We start from the raw sequence: 24,606 nt of genomic DNA, 5'->3' as shown, positions 1-24,606 counted from the left end.
CTTGGATTAACACATTCTGTGGACTGTTATTGGTCAATATTGTCTTTATTTGGGTTTCTGACTGAGCCTTCTCCTCTGTGAAATGACTGAACACTACCAGCATTCTCAAACGTGTTTGAGTAGTGAAGCTTTGCATACCAATGATTAGAGTAAAAATACAACCATAATGGCTCAGATTCAGCAGCGTTAGAATAACAGGCATCCATACATGTCTAATAAGTCCCATGGTGTCTTTTCGTAAATAAAAGAACTAGGCTCAGGCATTTACACACACACACACACACACACACACACAAAGTCGAGGTTCATGGCAATCTTTCCCCAGCGGTCCCCTGAGTTCCCATCATCTTCTCACAAACACTCTGAAGAGGAAAACTGGGAATTTATCCACCGAAATAAAATAACAGTTACATCTAAGAGCCTTTGAATTATTCATGAGTCATTGTCTGAGAGATGCTGTGTGTGTGCTTTTAGAGAGATTGTGTCGTTTAAAAAAAAAAGAAAGTGCTAGATTTAGGGTCCTGGCGGAGAGTAAAATAGCGCATGCATACACATGGTGCACAGTGCCACCATGTGGAGGAATGTGGAACTGTCTGCTCTGGGACAAAATCCATAGCAGTAACTTCATGTTGCCTTCATAGTCTAAGTGGTATTTCACCATATTGATTATACGATTGTGCTTATAAGACACTATTTGCTGTATCCAAATAAAATGATCGTACTTATGCACACGCGTACCGTACCAGTCAAAAGTTTGGACACACCTACGCATTCAATGTTTTTTATTTATTTTATACAATTTTATACATTGTAGAATAATAGTGAGGACATCAAAACTATGAAATAACCCACATGGAATCACGTAGTAACCCAATTTTTTTTTTAACAAATCAAAATAGATTTTAGATTCTTCAAAGTAGCCACCCTTTGCCTTGATGACAGCTTTGCACACTCAACCAGTTTCCCCTGGAATGCTTTTCCAACAGTCTTGAAGGAGTTGGCTGCTTTTCCTTCACTCTGCGATCATCAATTCACCTACACTGCGTTTCACAAAGACACGGCGGTTGGAACCAAAAATCTTACATTTGGACAGATTTCCACCGGTCTAATGTCCATTGCTTGTGTTTCTTGGCCAAAGCAAGGCTCTTCTTATTGGTTTCTTTTAGTAGTAGTTTCTCTGCAGCAATTTGACCATGAAGGCCTGATTCACGCAGTCTCCTCTGAACAGTTGATGTTGAGATGTGTCTGTTACTTGAACTCTGTGAAGCATTTATTTGGTCTGTAATCTGAGGCTGGTAACTCTAATGAATGTATCCTCTGCAGCAGAGGTAATTCTGGGTCTTCCTTTCCTGTGGCAGTCCTCATGGGAGCCAGTTTCATCATAGTGTTTCATGGTTTTTGTGACTGCACTTGAAGAAACTTTCAAAGTTCTTGAAATGTTCCGGATTGACTGACTTTCATGTCTTAAAGTAATGGACCGTTGTTCCACTTTGCTTTTTTAAGCTGTTCTTGCCATAAAATGGACTTGGTCTTTAACCAAATAGGGCTATCTTCCGTATACCACCCCTACCTTGTCACAACACCACTGATTGGCTCAAACACATTAAGGAAAGAAATTCCACAAATTAACTTTTAACAAGGCACATCTGTTAATTGCAATGCATTCCAGGTGACTACCTCATGACGCTGGTTGAGAGAATGCCAAGAGTGTGCAAAGCTGTCATCAAGGCAAAGGGTTGCTATTTAAAGAAACTCAAATAGAAAATATTTAGATTTGTTTAACACTTTTTTGGTTACCACATGATTCCATATGTGTTATTTAATAGTGTTGATGTCTTCACTATTATTCTACAATGTAGAAAATAGTACAAAATAAAGAAAAACCCTTGAATAGGGTAGGTGTTCTAAAACTTTTGACCGGTAGTATAGGTTGTAATAGACCTATGGCTTTTTCTGGTTTGGCTTCCCCGTGATTTTACCCACACACTGCCACTGCATTGTAAGGGATTGGTTTGAGTCATTTGAAGCAGCAGAGAAGGTCATTTAGAGACTAGTCCCTGTGTACTACTATGAATAAATACACTGAACAAAAATATTAAACGCAACATGTTAAGTGTGGGTTTCATGAGCTGAAATAAAAGATCCCAGAACTTTTCCATTCGCACAAAAAGCTCATTTCTTACAATTTTGTGCACAAATTGGTTTTACATCCCAATTAGTAAGCATTTTCTCATTTGTCAAGATAGGCCACATCTGTGGATGGATTATCAAGAAGCTGATTAAACAGCATGATCATTACACAGTTGCACCTTGTGCTTGGAGACAATAAATGGCCACTCTATTTGCAGTTTTGTCAATGTCACCGATTGAGGGAGAGTGCAATTGGCATGCCTCATGAAGCTGGTTGAGTGAATGCCAAGAGTGTGCAAAGCTGTCTTCAAGGCAAAGGGTGGCTACTACATGATTCCATGTGTTATTTCATAGTTTTGATGTCTTCACTATTATTCTGCAATGTAGAAAATAGTAAAAAATTAAGAAAAACCCTTGAATGAGTAGGTGTGTCCAAACTTTTGACTGGTATTGTATGTATTCCGGACACCGACATTGCTCGTCCTAATATTTCTACATTTCTTAATTACATTATTTTACTTGTATACGTGTGTATTGTCAGGTAGTACTACACTGTTGGAGCTAGGCACACAAGCATTTCGCTCCACCCGCAATAACATCTGCTAAATGTCTATGCTGCCAATAAAATTGTATTAGATATTTTGAAGAAAATACAACTGATCCGATTATATCAAATGATCTATAACAGAGCTTTGGTCCGCGATGCTTGATGCTAGAAACAAGTGGTAAAATACCCTGTTAAAACGTGACTGATGCATATGGGGATGTCATTGTTTCGGGTTATTTCACATTCAGGGACTGCCTTTGCTTGGGAAGTAATCCAATTATGTTACTATCACTTGATTTAGCTATTCACTTTCTGTTCAATAGAACGTGTTTAAACCCAGGTAGCTTTTAGGGAAACACGTGTGAGTTAAAGTAGTTAAAGCTTACATGTTCTGCCTCGCTAGGCCTACTCTGTCCCCGGGGTCGAAAGGTAAGCCGAACTTTTGGAAGTACCATGCTCAAGATCCCTAATGACGTCTCAGATGTAATTAATTGCAAACGGGCAGTTTCGTTGCAAACAAGACACATGGATTTGGCATTGGAGAAATATAAGATAAACACAGCCCTATTTCTGTCCATTCTTAGCCTGTAATTTCGGTTAATTGTGTGGTATAAAAAAAAAAGGATTCTGCTAACATGTAAAATGACATAGAATTGCATGATTTTTTTTTTCAGACCAACAAATACGATGCTAGATTCATGCAATGCTTTTACTATCGAAGATCTTTCCACCCCGTACTCTTGTCCACGGTGGCCTTCTGGCCTACAGCCCCGTGCGCTATAAAAATTCCCGCCTTGCCATTTAATGCTTAAAGGACTAATAATAGTTAGCAAAAGTGCATATCCAAGTCTCTGGGCCCAGATAAACAAAACCTTAAGAGGAAATGTCTTCTGAAGTATAGACTTATGAACAAAGTAAAGCAAATGTGCTATTCCTCGAAAAGGTTATTGGAAATGTTCTTGCGTTATTTATGTTTCTCCTTAAAAAGTTGTGAAAAAATTATATTCTTGATGATAAAATTATTGGATTTGTTCTTAATTCCAAGATAGCTAAACCCCTGTTTTAAAACTCAGGGAAGTGGGAGAATAAGCTAATGAAAACAATTAAACATGTTTAATTCACTCAAACTTCCTCTGAAAGTTTAAGTATTGATTATTTGAAACCCAACAAGGTGTCTCAGTATGAAATATGCTAACATAATTGCCATTGCTAGCTAGATAGAGTTGAAGTCAGAAGTTTACATACACCTTAGCTAAATAAATTTAAACTCAGTTTTTCACAATTCCTGACATTTAATCCCAGTAAAAATTCCCTTTTAGGTCAGTTAGGATAACCACTTTATTTTAAGAATGTGAAATGTCAGAATAATAGTAGAGAATTATTTATTTCAGATTTTATTTCATTCATCACATTACCAGTGGGTCAGAAGTTTACATACACTCAATTAGTATTTGGTAGCATTGCCTTTAAATTGTTTAACTTGGGTCAAACGTTTCAGGTAGCCTTCCACAAGCTTCCCACAATAAGTTGGCTGAATTTTGGCCCATTCCTCCTGACAGAGCTGGTGTAACTGAGGCAGGTTTGTAGGCCTCCTTGCTCACACATGTTTTTTTCAGTTCTGCCCACAAATTTTCTATGGGATTGAGGTCAGGGCTTTGTGATGGCCACTCCAATACCTTGACTTTGTTGTCCTTAAGCCATTTTGCCACAACTTTTGAAGTATTCTTGGTGTCATTGTCCATTTGGAAGACCCATTAACTACCAAGCTTTAACTTCCTGACTGATGTCTTGAGATGTTGCTTCAATATCTCCACATAATTGTCCTTCCTCATGATGCCATCTATTTTGGGAAGTGCACCAGTCCCTCCTGCAGCAAAGCACCCCCACAACATGATGCTGCCACCCCCGTGCTTCACAGTTGGGATGGTGTTCTTCGGCTTGCAAGCCTCCCCCTTTTTCCTCCAAACATAACGATGGTCATCATGGCCAAACAGTTCTATTTTTGTTTCATCAGACCAGAGGACATTTCTCAAAAAAGTACGATCTTTATCCCCATGTGCAGTTGCAAACCGTAGTCTGGCTTTTTTATGGCTGTTTTGGAGCAGTGGCTTCTTCCTTGCTGTAATAGTGATGTCTTCACTATTATTCTACAATGTAGAAAATAGTAAAAATAAAGAAAAACATTTGAATGAGTAGATGTTCTAAAACCTTTGACCGGTAGTATAGGTTGTAATAGACCGATGGCTTTTTTTCGGGTTTGGCTTCCCCGATGTCATGCAAAGAGGCACTGAGTTTGAAGGTAGGCATTGAAATACATCCACAGGTACACCTCCTCACAGGTACACGGGTACACGTCAATTAGCCTATCAGAAGCTTCTACAGCCATGACATCACTTTCTGGAATTTTCCAAGCTGTTTAAAGGCACAGTCAACTTAGTGTATGTAAACTTCTGACCCACTGGAATTGTAATACAGTGAATTATAAGTGAAATAATCTGTCTGTAAACCATTGTTGGAAAATTTACTTGTGTCATTCACAAAGTAGATGTCCTAACCGACTTGCCAAAACTATAGGCTCTCTAGAGACAGCAGGAGCGGTAGAGATACTCTGAATGATCGGCTATGAAAAGCCAACTGACATTTTCTCCTGTGATTATTTTTATTATTATTTGACCCTGCTGGTCATCTATGAACATCTTGGCCATGTTCTGTTATAATCTCCACCCGGCACAGCCAGAAGAGGACTGGCCACCCCTCATAGCCTGGGTCCTTTCTAGGTTTCTTCCAAAGTTCTGGCCTTTTCTAGGGAGTTTTTCCTAGCCACCGTGCTTCTACACCTACATTGCTTGCTGTTTGGGGTTTTAGGCTGGGTTTCTGTACATCAGCTGATGTAAGAAGGGCTTTATAAATACATTTGATTGATTGAAGGTCATCCCTACTGCCTCTGATCTGGCAGATTTACTAAACACAAATCAAATGTTATTGGTCACATACACATGGTTAGCATATGTTAATGCGAGTGTAGCAAAATGCTTGTGTTTCAGGACCCTGTCTTTCAAAGATAATTCGTAAAATCCTAATAACTTAACAGATCTTCACTGTAAAGGGTTTAAACACTATTTCCCATGCTTGTTCAATGAACCATAAACAATTAATGAACATGCACCTGTGGAACGGTCGTTAAGACACTAGCGGCTTACAGACGGTAGGCAATTAAGGTGACAGTTTTGAAAACTTAGGACACTAAAAGAGGCCTTTCTATTGACTCTGAAAACACCACAAGAAAGATGCCCCGGGTCCCTGCTCATCTGTGTGAACTTGCCTTAGGCATGCTGCAAGGAGGCATGAGGACTAGAGATGTGGCCAGGGCAATAAATTGCAATGTCTGTACTGTGAGACGCCTAAGACAGTGCTACAGGGAGACAGGATGGACAACTGCTCGTCCTCGTAGTGGCAGACCAACACATGCACAGGATCGGTACATCAGAACAGCACACCTGCGGGACAGGTACAATTGGCTGAGAGAGGCTGGAGGGAGGGTTTGTAGACCTGTTGTAAGGCAACAACGTCGCCTATGGGCACAAACCCACCACCGCTGGACCAGACAGGACTGGCAAAGAGTGCTCTTCACTGACAAGTCGCGGTTTTGTCTCACCAGGGGTGATGGTCAGATTCGCGTTTATCGTCGAAGAAATGAGCGTTACACCGAGGCCTGTACTCTGGAGTGGGATCGATTTGGAGGTGCAGGGTCATGGTCTGGGGCGGTATGTCACAACATCATCGGACTGAGCTTGTCGTCAATGCAGGCAATCTCAACGCTGTGCGTTACAGGGAAGACAAGACTGGACTACAAGACTGAACTACAACTTCCGTTTAAGAACAAAACGGAACTCAACAGCATTTTGTGTAAACGGTTTCTGTTGCAAAACGTTTTGCAAGAGACGAAAGTTTTTGCAACAGAATATGCATCATGAGACCACCCCAGCTATATGGTAAACTGATTGCCTGGAATGAAATATTCTCAATTTTACAACTTACATGCAAGATTGTTTTACGGATTTTCCTCGTTATCCACAATTTGTTATTTTTACACCCGTAAAAAAACAAATCTTCACTCACGTTTTCCCTCGTCTTTTTAAATCACATTTTCCGCACTTAAAAATCACGTGTTTGGAAGGCCCCCATGTGTCTTTCTACAATTTTGCCTGCAGTTTGAACCATTTGTTTAAACGATTATCTACATACACACCGTTGCAGAATTTAACGTATCATTATATAGGACATATTACAAATAACAATTGTGTAGCTTAAACATTTGTAACGTTGAAGATGATAACATGGTACAGAAAAACAGGCGTTATTAATGTCGTACTATGCACCGTGTGATGCTGTAAACAAGATTTTCACGGACAGATCTGTGAAGAGATCCACTGTTTTTGGGGTAGCTAATGTTTACGAAAGCACAAAATGCAAACGCTCCGGGAGGAACAGGGTAAATTATTAATATATTGCAATTAACTGTATGGGTGACATGTTCCAGTCTGCATTGCTGCTTCAATTTCAAGCTAGCTACCTTACTAGCTAGCTAGCCAACCACCATCTTTTCCAGTATTCTCGCGGAAATGTGCTATAACAAAGATGGTTTATTTAGTTGCATATATGGAGCTTAATTAAATATTTAATCTGAGAATTGGTCAAATATTTGGTTAGGGTCAAGGTTAAGGGTTTGTTAAGGTAAAGGGTCAGTTATAGATTTTGGCAAGTCGTTTTGCACGTCAGAACTGTAGCCCTTCCCCACTTCTTCAGCCTGAAGCTGAAGCTGGGCCCTGGCTTGAGCCTTGGAACGTGTTTAATTAAACCATAACCGATTTAGTAAAATACCCATAACCAGATATAAAAGCATGCATTAGTATAATAACTCAAGAATATGCGTCATTAGAAATGTTGTGCAACTCAGACAGGAATGTTTTTTAGTGTAATGTGTGTAGCCTAGTGTAATGTGTGTAGTTATATACTGTAATTTCCTCCATAGAATTAGGAATTCTAATAATTTAATATGTTCTCTATGGCTTCCTCGTTGATCAAGGCTCAATTTTATTCCAAGAAGGTGTTCCCTCCCACTGTTACTCATTATATATCTGACATGGAGGGAGGGTACTGTTGTTTACACCTGCCTGTATCTAGAAGAGCTGGAAAGGGGCGTGAACAAGTGCAGAAAGGGTTGGGGCATTATATACAGTACTGCCCAAGTTATAGTAGCTAGCTTGCTTTTTCATTCAAGTTATGTTTGAATGCACATCATCTTCTCTTCTAGGTCCCCCTCTTCCTCTGTCGTCTCTGCGTCTTTTTGTTCCGCCACTGCGGCTGGTGTGTGCAGCTCTGTGGCAGGTGATCGAGCGGAGAGACATCATGGACTATGGGCTGCTGGAGGAGTTTGCCACCACCGTGTTGGAAATAGTCCCGGAGCTAATGAGTTACAGAGAGAGGGTCCAACTCCTCCTGGGACTAAGAGCACGGGTGAGTGGGGGTGACAAGAGGGAAAGATGTAGAATTTGCTGCTAGGCACAGATCTAGGATCAGTGTACCGTCAAATCTGAAGCTTTATTGAAGGAAACGCAAGATTTACTTTAGATAAGTATCTAGGGGAAACCTCAACCTACTTCAACATTAAACTCAACGATCTCACACACACACCTGTTGCCATGAATACTCAATTCTCATTTTATTGACAGCTGGTCCTAGAGTTATGTCGCTGTGATGATGAGTTGTGTCGCCCTGACACCGTTCAGCCACACCTGAACAGGATGAGGAGCTGTGTCTCCAATCACAAGGGAGAGGTGAGGACTACTCAGAGAAGGAATCGTGATTCTAATGGCTCAGTTGGTTGGAGTGTGGTCCTTGTAACATGGATCACTTATAATGTGGGTTTTATTCCCACATTCGCCTCAAAATACTAAGTATACAGTATGTAAGGCTGTAAGTATATTTGCTAAATGGCATTATGGATAAACATTGTAAAGGATTAACCTATGTTGCTATATTTATCCACTGTGCATTCTTTCTGCAGGTTTCAGATCCAAATGTGGAAGCATCAGAGGCAAGCTTCACGAAGCTGATTGAAACCCTAATGGAGGAGCCAACGGAGAGGGAACTCTTCTTCCAGGTCAGTGGCTGTGTCCGTGTAAAAGTTAATCTGAGCATGCACAAATAAAGTTAATTTCCAAATGAAACCATGTCATAATTATCCTTGAAGTCAATATGTTGGAGTTCAGGCTTTATTTTATATGTTTCTCAGTAGGAAATTCCATGAATTCTGACCATTACACAGTAGTCTCAAAAAAGGCTTTTCAGACAATCATATTTCATGGCTTTTAGACAGGGCTCACTGAGTTTGTTTTTCCACTCACAGCTGTCTCCTAGTATTAGTTACAAAAGATGAGATGTTAATGAAACAATCCAAACCAAGTTGATTTTGTTTGCATGTTCTACAGTCTTGTAAAGATAGGGGGTGAATGGGCCAGGAAATGTTACATTCATTATGTTTTTTTAGGTTGCACCTTTCGAACGTCTCAGTATAGCTGACGTTCATCAAGGTTTTATATGGTCTATAATTGACAGTGTTGTAGTACTTGAGTCCCGATTTTCAGGACTTGTGACTCGACCATTAGTGACTTGGACTCGCCATCTCGTGACTTATATTTGCACTTGAACTGAATAGGCTACTATGATAAGCAGAATATTAGCAGCACTGGGTGTGCAGAGCAGCGAGGCTTCTGTTCTCTAGCAGTGGGAAGGGTGCGGAACACATCAGCTGGTGAGTTGCACTGAAGCAAGCAATGACTGTGGGGCAGACAGACAGGCAGGCTCCGCTCCGCTCCGATCATATGCTTCACATCAGACAAGCGACTCTTGCTTCCCCATAATCACCAGTCAACTATTTGATTTTTGCCTGTGTGGCTACCCAGTATGCATGGGGTCTATTGTTGCCCCATAGTGACGAAGGACTTGTTTTGATAGCTACGTTGCTCTACGTGGCTACATTAGCATCAACTAAGGGTAGCTACCGTGAGAGTTTTGATTTCTGTTAAAGGGTAGGTAGCATAAACGTAACAACATGTAACATATGGATTTGCATTAGTATGCGCATCAAAAGTCCCAATGCAATTTGATACAAATCAGCTTAAGGTTGCTAGCCAAGTAGCCTGCTAACATTTGCCCTACCAACCTGCTAACGTTAGCACTGCGTGAGTCAGCCAGTTGCAATCAACACCTAGCTTACACCTTCATTAAAGTAAACCAAAGTTTGCGAAATGCAGCGGTCTAAGGCACTGCACCTCAGTGCTAGAGGCGTCACTACAGACCCTTGTTCGATTCCGGGCTGTATCACAACCGACCGCGATCGGGGGTCCCATAGGGCGGCACACAATTGGCCCAGCGTCTTCCGGGTTGGGGGAGGGCAGGCGTCATTGTAAAATAAGGATTTGTTCTTAACTGACTTACCTAGTTAAATAAATCAAATCTAACCAATTATCAAATAATGTTATCTTAGCCAGCAAGCCAGCCAGCTGAAGTTTATTTTAGCCTGCTAGCTAGCCTAACCAGGTAACTAGCCTAGCTAGCCAACCACCACGGTCGACATAACTAAGTAATAAGCCAGAGAACAACTAGTCTAGCACAGGCAGGGACCCACAGAACACAACAACAAAAAAGCCAGCAGATAAAAAGTAGAGAGAGCAGACTTATCAATTGACGACTGAGTTAGTTACCAAAGTCAAATAAGAGCCAAGGAGAGGCCTTCAGAGGGAGAATCCGTTTCACCAGTCGAGGGAGAGTTAGCTAATCCAATAGCGATATAGTGATGTAAATCCACATTGAATCTATCTGGTTTATCTCCATCACTGCTGACACTAGCGATGTAGAGAGGTTGCAGGCTTCACATTCACGGGATCATGGGATACCCAATTCACACAGGGTCCATTGTTAACAAGGACATAACGTTAACAGAAGTCCAATCTCTTGTGGTAGCTACTCATAGTTGACACTAACGTAGCTACGTAGAGCTTGACATGCCAGAAGGTATGTGGACAACTGCTCGTTGAATATCTCATTGCAAAATCATGGGCATTAACATGAAGTAGGTCCCCCCTTTTGCTACTATAACAGCTTCCACTCTTCCGGGAAGGCTTTCCACTTGATGTTGGAACATTGCTGCAGGGATTTGCTTCCACTGATGTTGGGCGTTTAGGCCTTGCTCGCAGTCGGTATTCCAATTCATCCCAAAGGTGTTTCTTGGAGTTGAGGTCAGGGCTCTGTGCAGGCGAGTCCAGTTCTTCCACACCGATCTCAACAAAGCATATCTGTTTGGACCTCGTTGTGTGCACGGGGGCATTGTCATGCTGAAACAGGAAAGGGCCTTTCCTAAACTGTTGCCACAAAGTTGGAAGCACAGAATCGTCTAGAATGTCATTGTATGCTGTAACATTAAGATTTCCCTTCACTGGAACTAAGAAGCCTTGCCTGAACCATGAAAACAGCCCCAGACCATTATTCAATTTCCACCAAACTTTACAGTTGGCACTATGCATTGGGGCAGGTAGCGTTCTCCTGGCATCCACCAAACCCAGATTCATCCATCTGACTGCCAGATGGTGAAGCATGATTCATCACTCCAGAGAATGCGTTTCTACTGCTCCGGAGTCCAATGGCAGAAAGCTTTACACCTCTCCAGCCGACGCTTGGCATTGGACATGGTGATCTTTGGCTTGTGTGCGGCTTCTGCGCCATGGAAACCCATTTTTATGATGCTCTTGATGAATAGGTAAGTGCTGATGTTGCATCCAGAGGCAGTTTGGAACTCGGTAGTGAGTGTTGCAACTGAGGACAGACGATTTTTACGCGCAACACGCTTCAGCAATCGGCGGTCCTGTTCTTTGAGCTTGTGTGGCTTACCACTTTGCGGCTGAGCTGTTGTTGCTCCTAGACATTTCCACTTCAAAATAACAGCACTTACAGTTGACCGGGGCAGCTCTAGCAGGGCAAAAAATTTGACCAACTGATTTGTTGGAAAGGTGGCATCCTATAACGGTGCCACATTGAAAGTCACTTAGTGCTTTAGTAAAGCCATTCTATGGCCAATGTTTGTCTATGGAGATTGCATGGTCATGTGCTCGATTTTATACGCCTGTCAGCAATAGGTGTGGCTGAAATAGCCAAATCCACTAATACTTATGTATATATAGTGTAGCTATCAAAACAACGTCATTCGTCACAATGGGGCTGATGGAATGGACCCAGTGCTTATTGGGTAGCCACACCTGGTTAAGAAACACAAACTGCTTTACGAAATTGAAAACAATAGTATTGAGTTTAATTGTAAAACAACAGTCTAGCTATTTGTTTCTCCTAGAGAAAAAAAAAGTATTTACATTTGTCATGTCGCTCTACTCTCTCAATTTCCCCCCTGCATCCCATAGCCAGGTTTCTTCTGACAAGTCTCCCTTTAGTTTTCACTCTGCAATAAACAAAAAAACATCCACAAATATCAGTGGGCGATTACAAAAATGTAGCTGAGAAGCTGTTCCAATTATTGCAAATAATAATCTCATCAATCTGACAGGCGCAATAGCCAATTCCATATGGAGACCATTCATCCCTTCAAAATATCCTTATTGATTTGACACAACTATTCAACATTGTTAAAATAAAATGTGTGTGAACCTGAATGACTTAATTAGTTTCATAGGCTATTGCATATTGCAGGCAATTATGACCATTAGGCAGGGAGGAAAATCTTTGCGTTACTCCAATGCTCACATGAAAATCTTCCCGCCAGTAGTTGTTGCTGGGCAGATTTATTCTACCAAATCCGAGCCAAATCTAAAGAACCCTGAATCATTTGTTTTGCTTTTAAATGTTTTTCCAGCAGCTGTTGCAAAGTGGGTGGCGCAATGTCAAATATGTAACAGACAACTAGAAGAGAAGCTTGTAAACTCAGACCTACTGACCTGAGCACTTGGACTCGGGAGTCGAGGTTTAGTGACTCGACTACAAGACGTGTTGTTTTTTTCCTCTTTTCCTTGTCAGTGTCATTTATGATATCCGTAACATGTGGATGTAATGGATATTTCTGTATCATATCTTAGCTTCAGAAGCTTGTGCATAACATCTGCATTAACATTCTACCTTTTAAAGTTAATCTCACCTTAAGGAACTGTGTCGTGGCCTTCCATGGCTCCCTTTTTTCACTGTGGGATAAAAATGAGTCCCTTTGTCATCCATCACCGTGGGAAAAGGCAAAGAACTCACAAACAAAAAGAGGGTGTTGACCTTCATAAATCAGGCATTCGGTTCACTTACCACTATTAGGGCAACAATTAAAGGGATAGTGACATTGGTTTACCTTGTCCATAGTCTACTTACAGGGTAAATAGCATGATCATTACACAGGTGCACCTTGTGCTGGCGACACAAGGCAACTCTAAAATGTGCAGTTTTGTCACAACACAATGCTACAGATGTTTCAAGTTTTGAGGAAGCATGCAATTGACATACTGACTGCATGAATGTCCACCAGAGCTGTTGCCAGATCATTTTATGTTAATTTCTCTACCATAAGCCAATGTCGTTTTAGAGAATTTGGCAGTACGTTCAACCGGCCTTACAACCGCAGACCACATATAACCACGCCATCCCAGGAACTCCACATCCGACTTCTTCACCTGCGGGATCGTCTGATACCAGCCACCCAGAAAGCTTATTAGACTGTGGGTTTGCACATCTGAAGAATTTCTGCTCAAAGTGTCAGATACAAACTCAGGGAAACTAATCTGTGTGCTCTATATATATTTTTGTTTAATATAATTTGACCACATTTGTTACGATAGTAATCTATATAAAGTACAATAAATTGTCAAATTAGAGGGACATGTGAAACCATTGTTGAAATACTATAAAAGACTGAGATAATGGGGAATCGAATGGGAGATGGCTGATCTCGCTCTGTTGGAAAATGTGTCACATGCTGCATTTCGCAGAGAGTGTGTTTTTAGGCGGGTGGGACTTTTTTTGTTGTTGCAGGAATTACAGATTTCATCTCCCAAAGCCAATATTATTGGATTTATGCCCAGATTTAATACCTACTTTAGAAAGGCAAACAAATAAAACGCATGCCATTCCAGTGCACATCCAAGTGCTATCCACTCTGGTTTTTGGCAACAGCATTTTTCAGCTGGAGCTTGCCATTGGTTTGGCATCTCACAACCCTAGATGAGCTGATTCATGCCAGCTGTTTTGGATGTAATCATCAGCAAGGGTTAGAGTTGCATCCAATTTCCATACACCGTCGCACAAAAGGTTGAAGTCAAGAGGGGTTTGTTTTCCATCAACGGTTTCTCAAATACGATCAGAGCAACAGATGATACCCACATCTCGATAAAAGCACCATCCCAAAACGGGTTCAAATATGAACAGAAAGGTTTTCCGCTCAATGAATGTCATATGTGATGCCCAAAAGATGCTACTGAATGTGGTGGCCAGGTGGAACACACGACTCGCTCATTCTGCAGAACAGCAATGATGGCCTTCGCTTACAGGAGGGAGCTGTTGAGGATGGATGGCTTATTGGTGAGTGTTGCCTACTCATATGAAGTATATTTGACACTGCTAAAGCAACTTGATTTGTCCTAATGGTTCTCTCTCTTTGTAGGAGACAGAGATCTGTTAAAACCCTGGCTGATGACAAGGGTGGGAAATTAACTTTTTGGTCCACCAGCCACTGGCAGGTATATGAAAACAAATCTACCAGCCACTGTGGCAGGTATATGAAAACAAATCTACCAGCCACTGTGGCAGGTATATGAAAACAAATCTACCAGCCACTGTGGCAGGTATATGAAAACAAATCTACCAGCCACTGTGGCAGGTATATGAAAACAAATCTACCAGCCACTGTGGCAGGTATATGAAAACAAATCTACCAGCCACTGTGGCAGGTATATGAAAACAAATCTACCAGCCACTGTGGCAGGTATATGAAAACAAATCTACCAGCCACTGTGGCAGGTATATGAAAACAAATCTACCAGCCACTGTGGCAGGTATATGAAAACAAATCTACCAGCCACTGTGGCAGGTATATGAAAACAAATCTACCAGCCACTGTGGCAGGTATATGAAAACAAATCTACCAGCCACTCAGATTTTTTTTATCAGACAAAATATGTTTTTTTCCATAATTACACCAAAGAAAACCACAAAAACATGGATGAGCACGCTTTCTAATGTTTCAAAGGCAATACATGTACTACTAGTAAGACGTAATGGGGTATTGCTTCATTTCATTTTTAGGACTTTAACCAATGTATGTTTAAAAGAACTCATTTAGATCCGATGATAAAAACAAGAACATCAAGAACGTCTACAACTGAACATCAAGAATCAACAAAGTGCCTGCCCTGCCACAAAATGCCGAGTGATACGACTTATTTATTATCATAGCTCAGGGCTCTATGCTGACATTTTTCACAAGTACATGATGTGCTCCCAAGTAGAAATCTTAGACTAAAAGTTAATGAATAGAAGTTTTTGGTAGTGATCCATTCTCAGTCAAGCACAATCATTAGATGAGACAACAATGTTTCAGCTGGCCTTTCAAGGAACAAGCTGCTACTGTGGTAACTTGGGTAACTTGATTTAAAAACAAATCTCAGACTGCGAGATGTCTTCCCAGCAGCAGACTGTTGCAGCAAATGAACATTGAAAAACAACCTGGCATGTGAACAAAACAATGTAACTGGCCAAGAAACAAGAGCCAAAGCACACTTTAGTAGCCTTCTACATGTGGGCTTTGGATAAAAAATAATAAAACTCTGTGTGACCACCCGCCAACGTGGCCTGTGAAATATACTTTCTAACCGCCAAAGACAAAATCTACCCTCATTTGGCGGTGTTCATTTCCTACCCCACTGATGATGGCGGCCCATGCACTTACAAGGTCCATGGTGGAGCACACAATTGGCATGCTCAAGGGCCTGTGCTTGTCTTCTGTGGGGGGGGGCACATTGCAATATTTTTACATTTTACCTTTAGGCAAGTCAGTTAAGAACAAATTCTTATTGTCGATGACGGCCTAGGAACAGCGGGTTAACTGCCTTGTTCAGGGGCAGAACGACATATTTTTTTACCTTGTCAGCTCAGGGATTCGATCTTGCAACCTTTCGGTTACTAGTCCTGCCGCCCCGATATTGACCAGAAAAGGCTTTGCCATATTGTAATGGCTTGTAGTGTGCTCCAAAATATGTTCATCAAGCCTGGCCTCCCTCTACAGCAGGTGGACCGAACTGACGACCCTATGCATAAATTACATTTTGTAGTTTAGATGAATTTTCTTTTATCCATTGAACATTGGATTTGCACATGTGACCAGTTGCTTTAGTGAATCATTTATGTTATTTAATGCCTCACTCAATTGATTGTTTATTTAGAGGGTGGAGTTATTGATGTCGTCTTGTTTTTTCAGGACCGTGTCAGTCGGCACCGTTGGTTCCTGACTTGATGTGGCACTGGCACGAGTTGACTTCCCCTGGTTGGCAAGGTCACCAGTTAACTCCTCCTGGGTGGCACGGGGACTGGATCTCTGCGAGTCACTCTCTGCAATAGGCGCTCTTTTATGTGTATTAATGACATTGTCGTGTTATTGTTTGATTAATTTTGTTCCGAATCATTAGCCTACAATTATTTGTTTTAAACACAGGACAACGAAAAAACTATTTGTTTTCAATATCGTGATCAATAAATATGAATTGAATGAAATTGATATGCTGTATCCTTACCTTCAACCTGAACTTGCGATGGCCCCCAGTAGTATCCCTTACAGTAGTGGTTCTAACCAGGGGTACTAGGAGCCCTGGGGGTACTTGATCAATCCATTGGGGGTTACTAGAGAAGATTCATGTGACCATAGACTTACTTCAGGGGTACACCGGGCAGAGCAAAATTCAGTTGGTGGTACAGTAACCGGAAATGGGTTGGGAACCACTGCCGTATCTCGTATGATGCCGGCAATTCTTCGTTCTAGAGGAGAGAGGCTCATCTCACTCAAATAAAATGTTATTTGTCACATGCGCCGACTACAACAGGCGTAGTAGACCTTACAGTGAAATGCTTACTTTCAAGCCCTTATCCAACAATGCAGTTTTAAGAAAAATACCTACAAAAAATGTGAAATAAAAGTAACAAATAATTAAAGAGCAGCAGTAAAATAACATTAGCCAGGCTATATACAGGGGGTACCGGTACAGAGTCAATGTGCGGGGGTACAGGTTAGTCTAGGTAATTGATGTAATATGTGCATGTCGGTAGAGTTATTAAAGTGACTATGCATAGATGATGATAACAGAGAGTAGCAGCAATGCAAATAGTCTGGGTAGCCATTTGATTAGATGTTCAGGAGTCTTATGGCTTGGGGGTAGAAGCTGTTTAGAAGCCTCTTGGACCTAGACATGGCGCTCCGTTACAGCTTGACGTGCAGTAGCAGAGAGAACAGTCTATGACTAGGGTGTCTGAAGTCTTTGAACATTTTCGGGCCTTCCTCTGACACCGCCTGGTATAGAGGTCCTGGATGGCAGGAAGCATGGCCCCAGTAATGTACTGGGCCTAAGGCACTACTCGTGCCTTTTTGGCATTTAACTTACGATCAAACCACTTTACTTTTTCTCCACTGCTGACCGGCATTCTGAAGAGGCAGCATTCACTGCAATTCCTACTTTCTCCCACACCATGTTTCTATTTTTCCTGGTCAAGCCAAAACTGAGCGAGCCAAGTAAAATGTTTTGGTTGCACTCAACCTCTAACACTAGCAGCTTTTATTACAGTCTTGGATCAAAAGTAACAAAAATATTTTATTTTTGTGGTTGAGCCATTGTATTTCATGGTACGGGGTTGTATATTCACAACGGGCTTTAAAGGGATGATTTTCATCATATAATGGTTAACTATGGGAGTTTCAAAATGCAAATGGCAAAGGCTGTGCACAAGCACTGGGTCTGAAAACAATGGTAATCGACCACCTGTGTGTGTGTGTATGATGCTCGTAGGATTGTTTGATAAATCACTATGCAGACGAATATTCTAAATTCCTTCCGTATGTATTGTTTTAGAATAGTTACGACGTAATATTGATAAATGAGTCCCCTGGAGTTTGCTACGGCATTGGCACTTGGAATGAAACTGGTGCGAGCTTCACATTCTACCTGGTCAGCTCAATCAAAACGTCCTATATTTGGGGCGGATAAAACCATGAATTTGATCAACAGTAAATTGCATAATCCACATGATTCCTGTAATAAAATGGTCTGCCCTGCCGCTGTACCTTCCTGTTTCTCTGGAGCCGGCTGCTGTAATGAGTGAGTTCTGTAATGTTCTCACCCCCCCACCCCCCCGTGAGTGAATAACATTTCAAAATGCAACTACTGGGGTAAAATAACTGCTTTGGAAACAACTAGTTGTCCATATTAAAAGAGAGGATGGTCAGCTTTCTGCAGGTATAACTGTATTTCCCAACGATCATTATTGAGCTCAAAGCACACAATTTTACCATCAAGATATATCGGATATGGCTTTGAAATCCAAAGCGTGCAAAATGACGCATCGGCCATCGCGAGTGCACTAGGGAGGCCATTGCTAAGTGTTTTTGGTACATTACATTTACACTTGCGAAATGCACTCATTAAAAATAACCTCTGTGATCTCCATCTTGCTAGTTAATGTTTTCTATTTTATTGAAGCGGATAAGGTTGTGACGTAGGCCGTGGCGTGTCCGCCATTGAAACCAGAACCTAGGTCAGGTGTTTGAAAAATGTAGTATATTTTAAAACACCAGGATGTCATACTCATTGCGGCTTTTCGTCTAGTAGAATTCGCTGCACACGATTGAGGAAGATAATCAAGATAAGGTGATGCGCTGTATCAAAATGAACCAACGGCAGGAATCGACTCAATCGAACATTAGATGAGGTTTTCTCAGTATGAATACCAGGCGTATTCTAATCTAATCTAATGTACGTTGATATTTGTTGCTTGCTGCATTCGTTTTTACTTAACAGTACGTTCTAATTAGCATGTAGTATAATTAGTACACAGTATATTGTTTTAGTTAGTAGTAGGCGAAACAGATTTTGGACACGGCCAGTGTCAAAATATGCTGGGGGAAAGTGAAATGATTGCATTTCATTGCTTCCGATTCCAATCTGGTGCCAAGTGAGCCATTCATTTCAATGGAACTCGTTCCCATGAATAGCAACCCAATAACCATATTTCTAGGCTTGTGTTAATAGAGACATACATTGATGTATGTATGTACTTTTGACTGTCATCTGCTTGTCCTGTATTTTAGAATGTTTTTCCAGAGGAGTTTGGCCCCAAGTATGACTCAACACTGCAGATTCTGGTGTGGGAGTTCCTGTCCAGACTGGAGAAACTGCTTCCTACTCCAAACATTAAACAGGTATTATTGTACTGTACATCATTTGAGGTATGCATTACGGATGTGCATTTTTGTGTTTTGAGTACTCAAGTACTTACTTACATGTCAGCGTGAAAGTGGGATGAATGCAAAAAGTTTACAGTATGCTACCGGTTGCTACAATTTCTGGTTGTTCTGATACAACTGAAAACGAAATGTAGCATTTTCACTGCAATTGACATATATCCCACAAATAATGAACACGTCTTGGAGTTTGAAATGTTGTCCGTGGTTTTAATGTAGACTGCTAGAATTTGTACATTGATTGTTAGCAATCAAATACAAACCTTGAATCAAGTGCTTGCGCACCATACCCAGTATGCATGCGGATCTCAAGTAATTATTTGGCCCAAAGTGCCTTTGATTCCCGTCAAGACCTTGAAACGCCATTTTTACTTTCTCTACCTCTTAGACTGCATCGTGGCTCAACCTGGCCCCTGCTCTCTTAGAGGAGTGTGTGCAGTCTGTGGCTCACCCTGAGCCATTACAGGCACTCCTCCATCACCATAAAAATGGAAAACAGTTAGACACCAATGGTAGGTGGGGTACAGGATTTGGAAATAATTTACTTGCCTGTTTGCCTGAATTTCTATGTTTATGGGTAGAACGGAGGAAATGCAGGAAATGAAGAAAAAAAGTTCTCATTGATCTCAATAGTTATTCCTGATGTTTACTTGTGATGCTCTCCTTGTTTCTAGCTCTAAGGTCCACTGGTGGTGACTACATCCTCTCTTCACTGTCTTCCCCTTCCTCTGTGAAGGAAGAAAGTGCCTCTTACCAAGCTGGCCCAGAGAGACAGTCCTATCCCACCATGCAGGGATATCAAAGCCCTTTCCCCTGTGATGAACCAGAGATGAGCTGGGACTGCCGAATGGCAGATTGTAGGGTCTGGACTGTAAAGCCACCAGCTGGTTCTGCTTCTGTCGAGGTCAAAACTATAGACGACGCCACTGATATAATGGCTAAACGCAAGACGATCGTCAAAGAGTCAATCAAAGAGACTAGGAGAGAAGAAGCTGTTCTCTGCCCTCAGACACGCAGCGGGCTGAAAACCAGCCGCTTGACAGCTGCCTGTCTGCGCCGTCAGCCTGTACTGCGTTTGAACAGGCTTGACATGAACAATATGCCGTTCCCCAAGTCCTTGCTAACACTGATTCTAAGGAGGGGGAGACTGCAGGCTGAGGCGACGAGACGCCCAGGACCGAAAAGAAGAGGCAGAAAGAAAAAACGGAGACGAGGACGTGGCGTTGCAAACGAGCAGATTGAAACAGACACACTGGACGTAAGCGATACGCCGCCACCCAAGTCATCACTAACACTGACCCTAAAGAGAGGGATAGTGCAGGCTGAGGCGACGAGTTCCCAGGTACCGAAAAAGAGAGGCAGAAAGAAAGGACAGAAAATGGGACCTGGTATCACAAGATTAAAGATCGAAAAGGTTGGAGTACATACGCTTGACATTAGCGATATGTCATTGCCCAAGACCTCGCTAAAGCTGATCATAAGGAGAGGGAAGCTGCAGGCCGAGGCAACGGACAGAAAAGATGGACAGAAAAGAAGAGGCAGAAAGAAAAAATGGAGGAGAGGACGTGGTGTCAGAAATGAGAAGACTGAAGCAAAGGGTGTGAAAAGAGAGCGGTCACCTGAAACGGAGTGAGTGTCCAGCTGTGTAACAGACGTATTCAAATCCAGGCCTCGAGGTCTGCAGTGCTGCTGGTTTTCTTTTCTCCCAGGTAGTAAATTGACTTATTAATATAATTGATTGATCAGAGAATACAGTCACCTAGTGTACAGAGAGGACTGAATCGGTCCCTGATTCGAGGGGTATTAGGGGAAGGATGAAAGCCAACAGTGGTGCAGACCTCAAAACCCAGATTTGAAGGCCCCTACAGTATTGGCTACCCAGCAAACCAAAATTGGTTCTATGAAAGTTCCCAGAATATTTGTTAGGTTGCCACAAATGTTCTCATAACACAAAAATTGTCCAGCTGTACTGATGATTATACAATGTTTGTATAAAATATTCGCCTGCTGTTGCAAGAACGTTCCCAGAACGTTGCTCTAATATTTTGCTGCCTCACTATGTTCTGAAAAACATTACTGGTACATTTTGTTATTACATAACCTGGAGAACGTTTGGGGAATGTTCTGTGGTGGTTGTTACAGATGTTGTGCACAACATTTTAGTGAATGTTAGAACATTCCATGGGTATTTCATTTAATACGTTTTCTGAACAACAACAAAAAAACGTATGAAAAACATTATTTTCAATGTTTTTGGAATGTTAACCTAATGTTATTTATAAACCCTAGCTTTATGTTCTGGGAATGTTCTCAGTTTGCTGGGTAGGACCTTGGCAATAAACTCGACGATTGAAAATCATAACTGACTTTAATATTTGGACTCTTCTCAGGGAAGATGCCGAACCATCAGATAATGAACTTTGGACCACTGTCAATAAAGGGGCCACTGTCGATGAGTCTGGTAAGAGAAGTTCCTTAGTGAGTGTGGAGCAGTGAACATCAAACTCCTTAGAGATACAAAACTCCTGAATAAAGAAGAAGAAACTAGAAATGACAGGCTTAAAGATGCAAAGAAAGTGGTTACTAGACCTAAATGTCCATGATATTCTGCTGTGAGAGTAGCTAAGTGCTTATCATTCCATTGCGAGTTCAGTAAACACTTCCTCTGCATCTATAAGGCTGCAGTACCTTGTTCTTTATTTTTAGGAAAGTTCTGTATCCCTTCACTTTATTGAGCTTTGTTCAACTGTGGTCTATTCTATTTTTATCAAGCACCAGATCTGTCTTGTGCTCTTTTACTTTGATTGAGTTCATGTCAATATGGAGATGTCTTGCTCACTTCTCTCTTTTCAACACTAGGTGGAGTCCGTCCTTCTCCTCATTGTCCATCATCTCATAAGAGGGAGGAGGAATTGCAACAGCCCATACAGAACTTTCACTCAGAGGAGCACAGTGGTCATATGGCCAAAGGGCAGAACAGAGAGGAACGGTCAGAGAGTGTACCTCAGGACTCTCTAACTCCTGAGCCATCCAACAGCTCTCACAAAAGAAGCTTTCGCTCAGAGAAGCACAGAGGACATATGGCAGAAGGGCAGAACAGAAAAGAACGCTCAGAGAGTGTACCTCAGGACTCTCTAACTCCTGAGCCATCCAACAGCTCTCACAAAAGAAGCCAACGCTCAGAGGAGCACAGAGGACATATGGCAGAAGGGCAGAACAGAAAAGAACGCTCAGAGAGTTTACCTCAGGACTCTCAAACTCCTGAGCCATCCAACAGCTCTCACAAAAAAAGCCAACGCTCAGAGGAGCACAGAGGACATATGGCAGAAGGGCAGAACAGAAAAGAACGCTCAGAGAGTGTACCTCAGGACTCTCAAACTCCTGAGCCATCCAACAGCTCTCACAAAAGAAGCCAACGCGTCAAAGCATGCTCTTTCTGTGGCAAGACTTTCACTGACACACTGGGCTTGACAAGACACATGCGATCTCACATTGAGCAGATGTCACATCAATGCACCCAGTGTGGGCAAGACTTTGAATTCAGTGAGGACTTAGAGGAACACCAGAATCATGGCTGTGAGATGAACAAAAAGGATAATAGTGAGGAAAATGGTGATGACTACTGTGGGAGAACTGTACAGCAAAAACCTGATCTGAAAAAAAAACCTGATCTAAAAAGAGACAAAAAACCTGATCTGAAAGGAGCCAAAAAAACTGATCTGAAAGGAGGCAAAAAAACTGATCTGAAAGGAGACAAAAAAACTGATCTGAAAGGAGACAAAAAAACTGATCTGAAAGGAGACAAAAAACCTGATCTGGAAGGAGACAAAAAACCTGATCTGGAAGGAGACAAAAAACCTGATCTGGAAGGAGACAAAAAAACTGATCTGGAAGGAGACAAAAAAACTGATCTGGAAGGAGACAAAAAACCTGATCTGGAAGGAGACAAAAAACCTGATCTGGAAGGAGACAAAAAACCTGATCTGGAAGGAGACAAAAAATCTGATCTGGAAGGAGACAAAAAATCTGATCTGGAAGGAGACAAAAAACCTGATCTGAAAGGAGACCAAAAACCTGATCTGGAAGGAGACAAAAAACCTGATCAGGAAGGAGACAAAAAACCTGATCTGAAAGGAGACACGCAAGACTGCTCCATAAAGTGCCATGTGTGCGGGAAAATAACTACTCGTATGCTGGGTTTGCGAAGGCACCTTCTAATTCACTTCAACAATGGAGCATACAAGTGCTCTGCGTGTCCAAAGACTTTTATATCAAATGCTGATTTGAGATCGCACCTGAGATCAAAAAGATCTTGCAGGGAGAAATGTTCTGATGAAGTAATTACTACCGGGCTCCACGTCAAATCTGTTCCTGGTGAGTACAACTGTCCTTACTGTGGGGACACTTTCCAGCTCCCAGATGATCTGAGAGGACACACAAAAGACTGTTCCAGAAAGTGCCATGTGTGTGGGAAAACTACTGCTCGAATGCTGGATATGCGAAGGCACATGTTAAAGCACAACAACAATGGCCCGTACAAGTGCCCGGTGTGTCCAAGGACTTTTATATCCCATACTGATTTGAAGATGCACCTAAAAACAAAAAAACTTTGTCGGGAGAAATGTTCTGATGTAATGATGAATGAATTACTCTCTTCAGCAGATGGTAAATGTAGGGAAAATGTCAATGAAGCAGGAGTCGTGACAAGGTGCCAACAACCAAGCTCTAACAACACAGCCAGGCCTTTGAAGAGCATTGAAGAGTTCTTTGAAGAATTCTCTCATGACTTGCAGCAGTCCGATAACAGCATAAGTAGTGAAGTGAACCTGAATAGCCTGAATAGCCTCGACGAAGACTACAGTGACGAGATCAGTCAATACCAACCCATGAAGGATGTTGACCTGAATTGCCTCCACGAAGACTCCATCATGACCACTGAAGACTACAGTGACGAGATCAGTCAATACCCACCCGTTAAGGACGTTGACTTGAATACCCTCCATGAAGACTACAGTCAGGCTGAGATCAGTCAATACCAACCCGTTAAGGACGTTGACCCAGTGGAGGACAGAAGGTCTGTGGATGATTCAGGGGGAAATGAGATGGCCAATGACAAAGAACCAAACTCAACCGAATGCTTAACAGAGGAGCAAGTGTCCCACACTGAGGCATGCCCTCTCCAGGATTCTCAATCAGAGACGAGCGGAGAAGTGAAGAACGAGATACAGGTGATACCGGTATCAACAATAGATACGACAATACTAAAGGCACTGCAATTTGAGGTTTTAAGAAAATGATGGACGGCAACAACTTCCTACCACTTTCCCTATATTTCATTGTATTGTATGGCCATAGCTCTCCTAAACCTGGGGCTGTATTCACAAAG

At 41.8% G+C, this 24,606-nt stretch overlaps 1 protein-coding gene and 1 long non-coding RNA gene across 3 annotated transcripts in view; both read left to right on the top strand.

The window, feature by feature from the left end:
- Positions 1-6,841: 6,841 nt before the first annotated feature.
- LOC110508459 (uncharacterized) overlaps positions 6,842-24,606 on the top strand; it is a 30,170-nt gene continuing 12,405 nt past the window's right edge. For both annotated transcript variants that reach the window (XM_021588986.3, XM_021588987.3), the window contains exons 1-9: positions 6,842-7,169; positions 7,992-8,194; positions 8,410-8,514; positions 8,745-8,840; positions 19,068-19,178; positions 19,609-19,732; positions 19,895-20,849; positions 21,611-21,681; positions 22,080-24,448. In XM_021588986.3, coding sequence (XP_021444661.3) covers positions 7,145-7,169; positions 7,992-8,194; positions 8,410-8,514; positions 8,745-8,840; positions 19,068-19,178; positions 19,609-19,732; positions 19,895-20,849; positions 21,611-21,681; positions 22,080-24,448 — 4,059 coding nt within the window. In that variant the 5' untranslated portion in view covers positions 6,842-7,144. The remainder of the gene's footprint in view (positions 7,170-7,991; positions 8,195-8,409; positions 8,515-8,744; positions 8,841-19,067; positions 19,179-19,608; positions 19,733-19,894; positions 20,850-21,610; positions 21,682-22,079; positions 24,449-24,606) is intronic.
- On the top strand, positions 10,126-16,486 carry LOC149970705 (uncharacterized). Its single transcript, XR_016492812.1, has 2 exons — positions 10,126-14,457; positions 16,194-16,486. It is a non-coding gene; the product is annotated as an uncharacterized LOC149970705 (long non-coding RNA).

This window comes from Oncorhynchus mykiss, chromosome 28, assembly GCF_057628025.1.
Source record: "Oncorhynchus mykiss isolate SJ-2025 chromosome 28, ASM5762802v1, whole genome shotgun sequence".
Taxonomy (NCBI): domain Eukaryota; kingdom Metazoa; phylum Chordata; class Actinopteri; order Salmoniformes; family Salmonidae; genus Oncorhynchus; species Oncorhynchus mykiss.
This window is presented reverse-complemented; position numbering and strand designations above follow the sequence as displayed.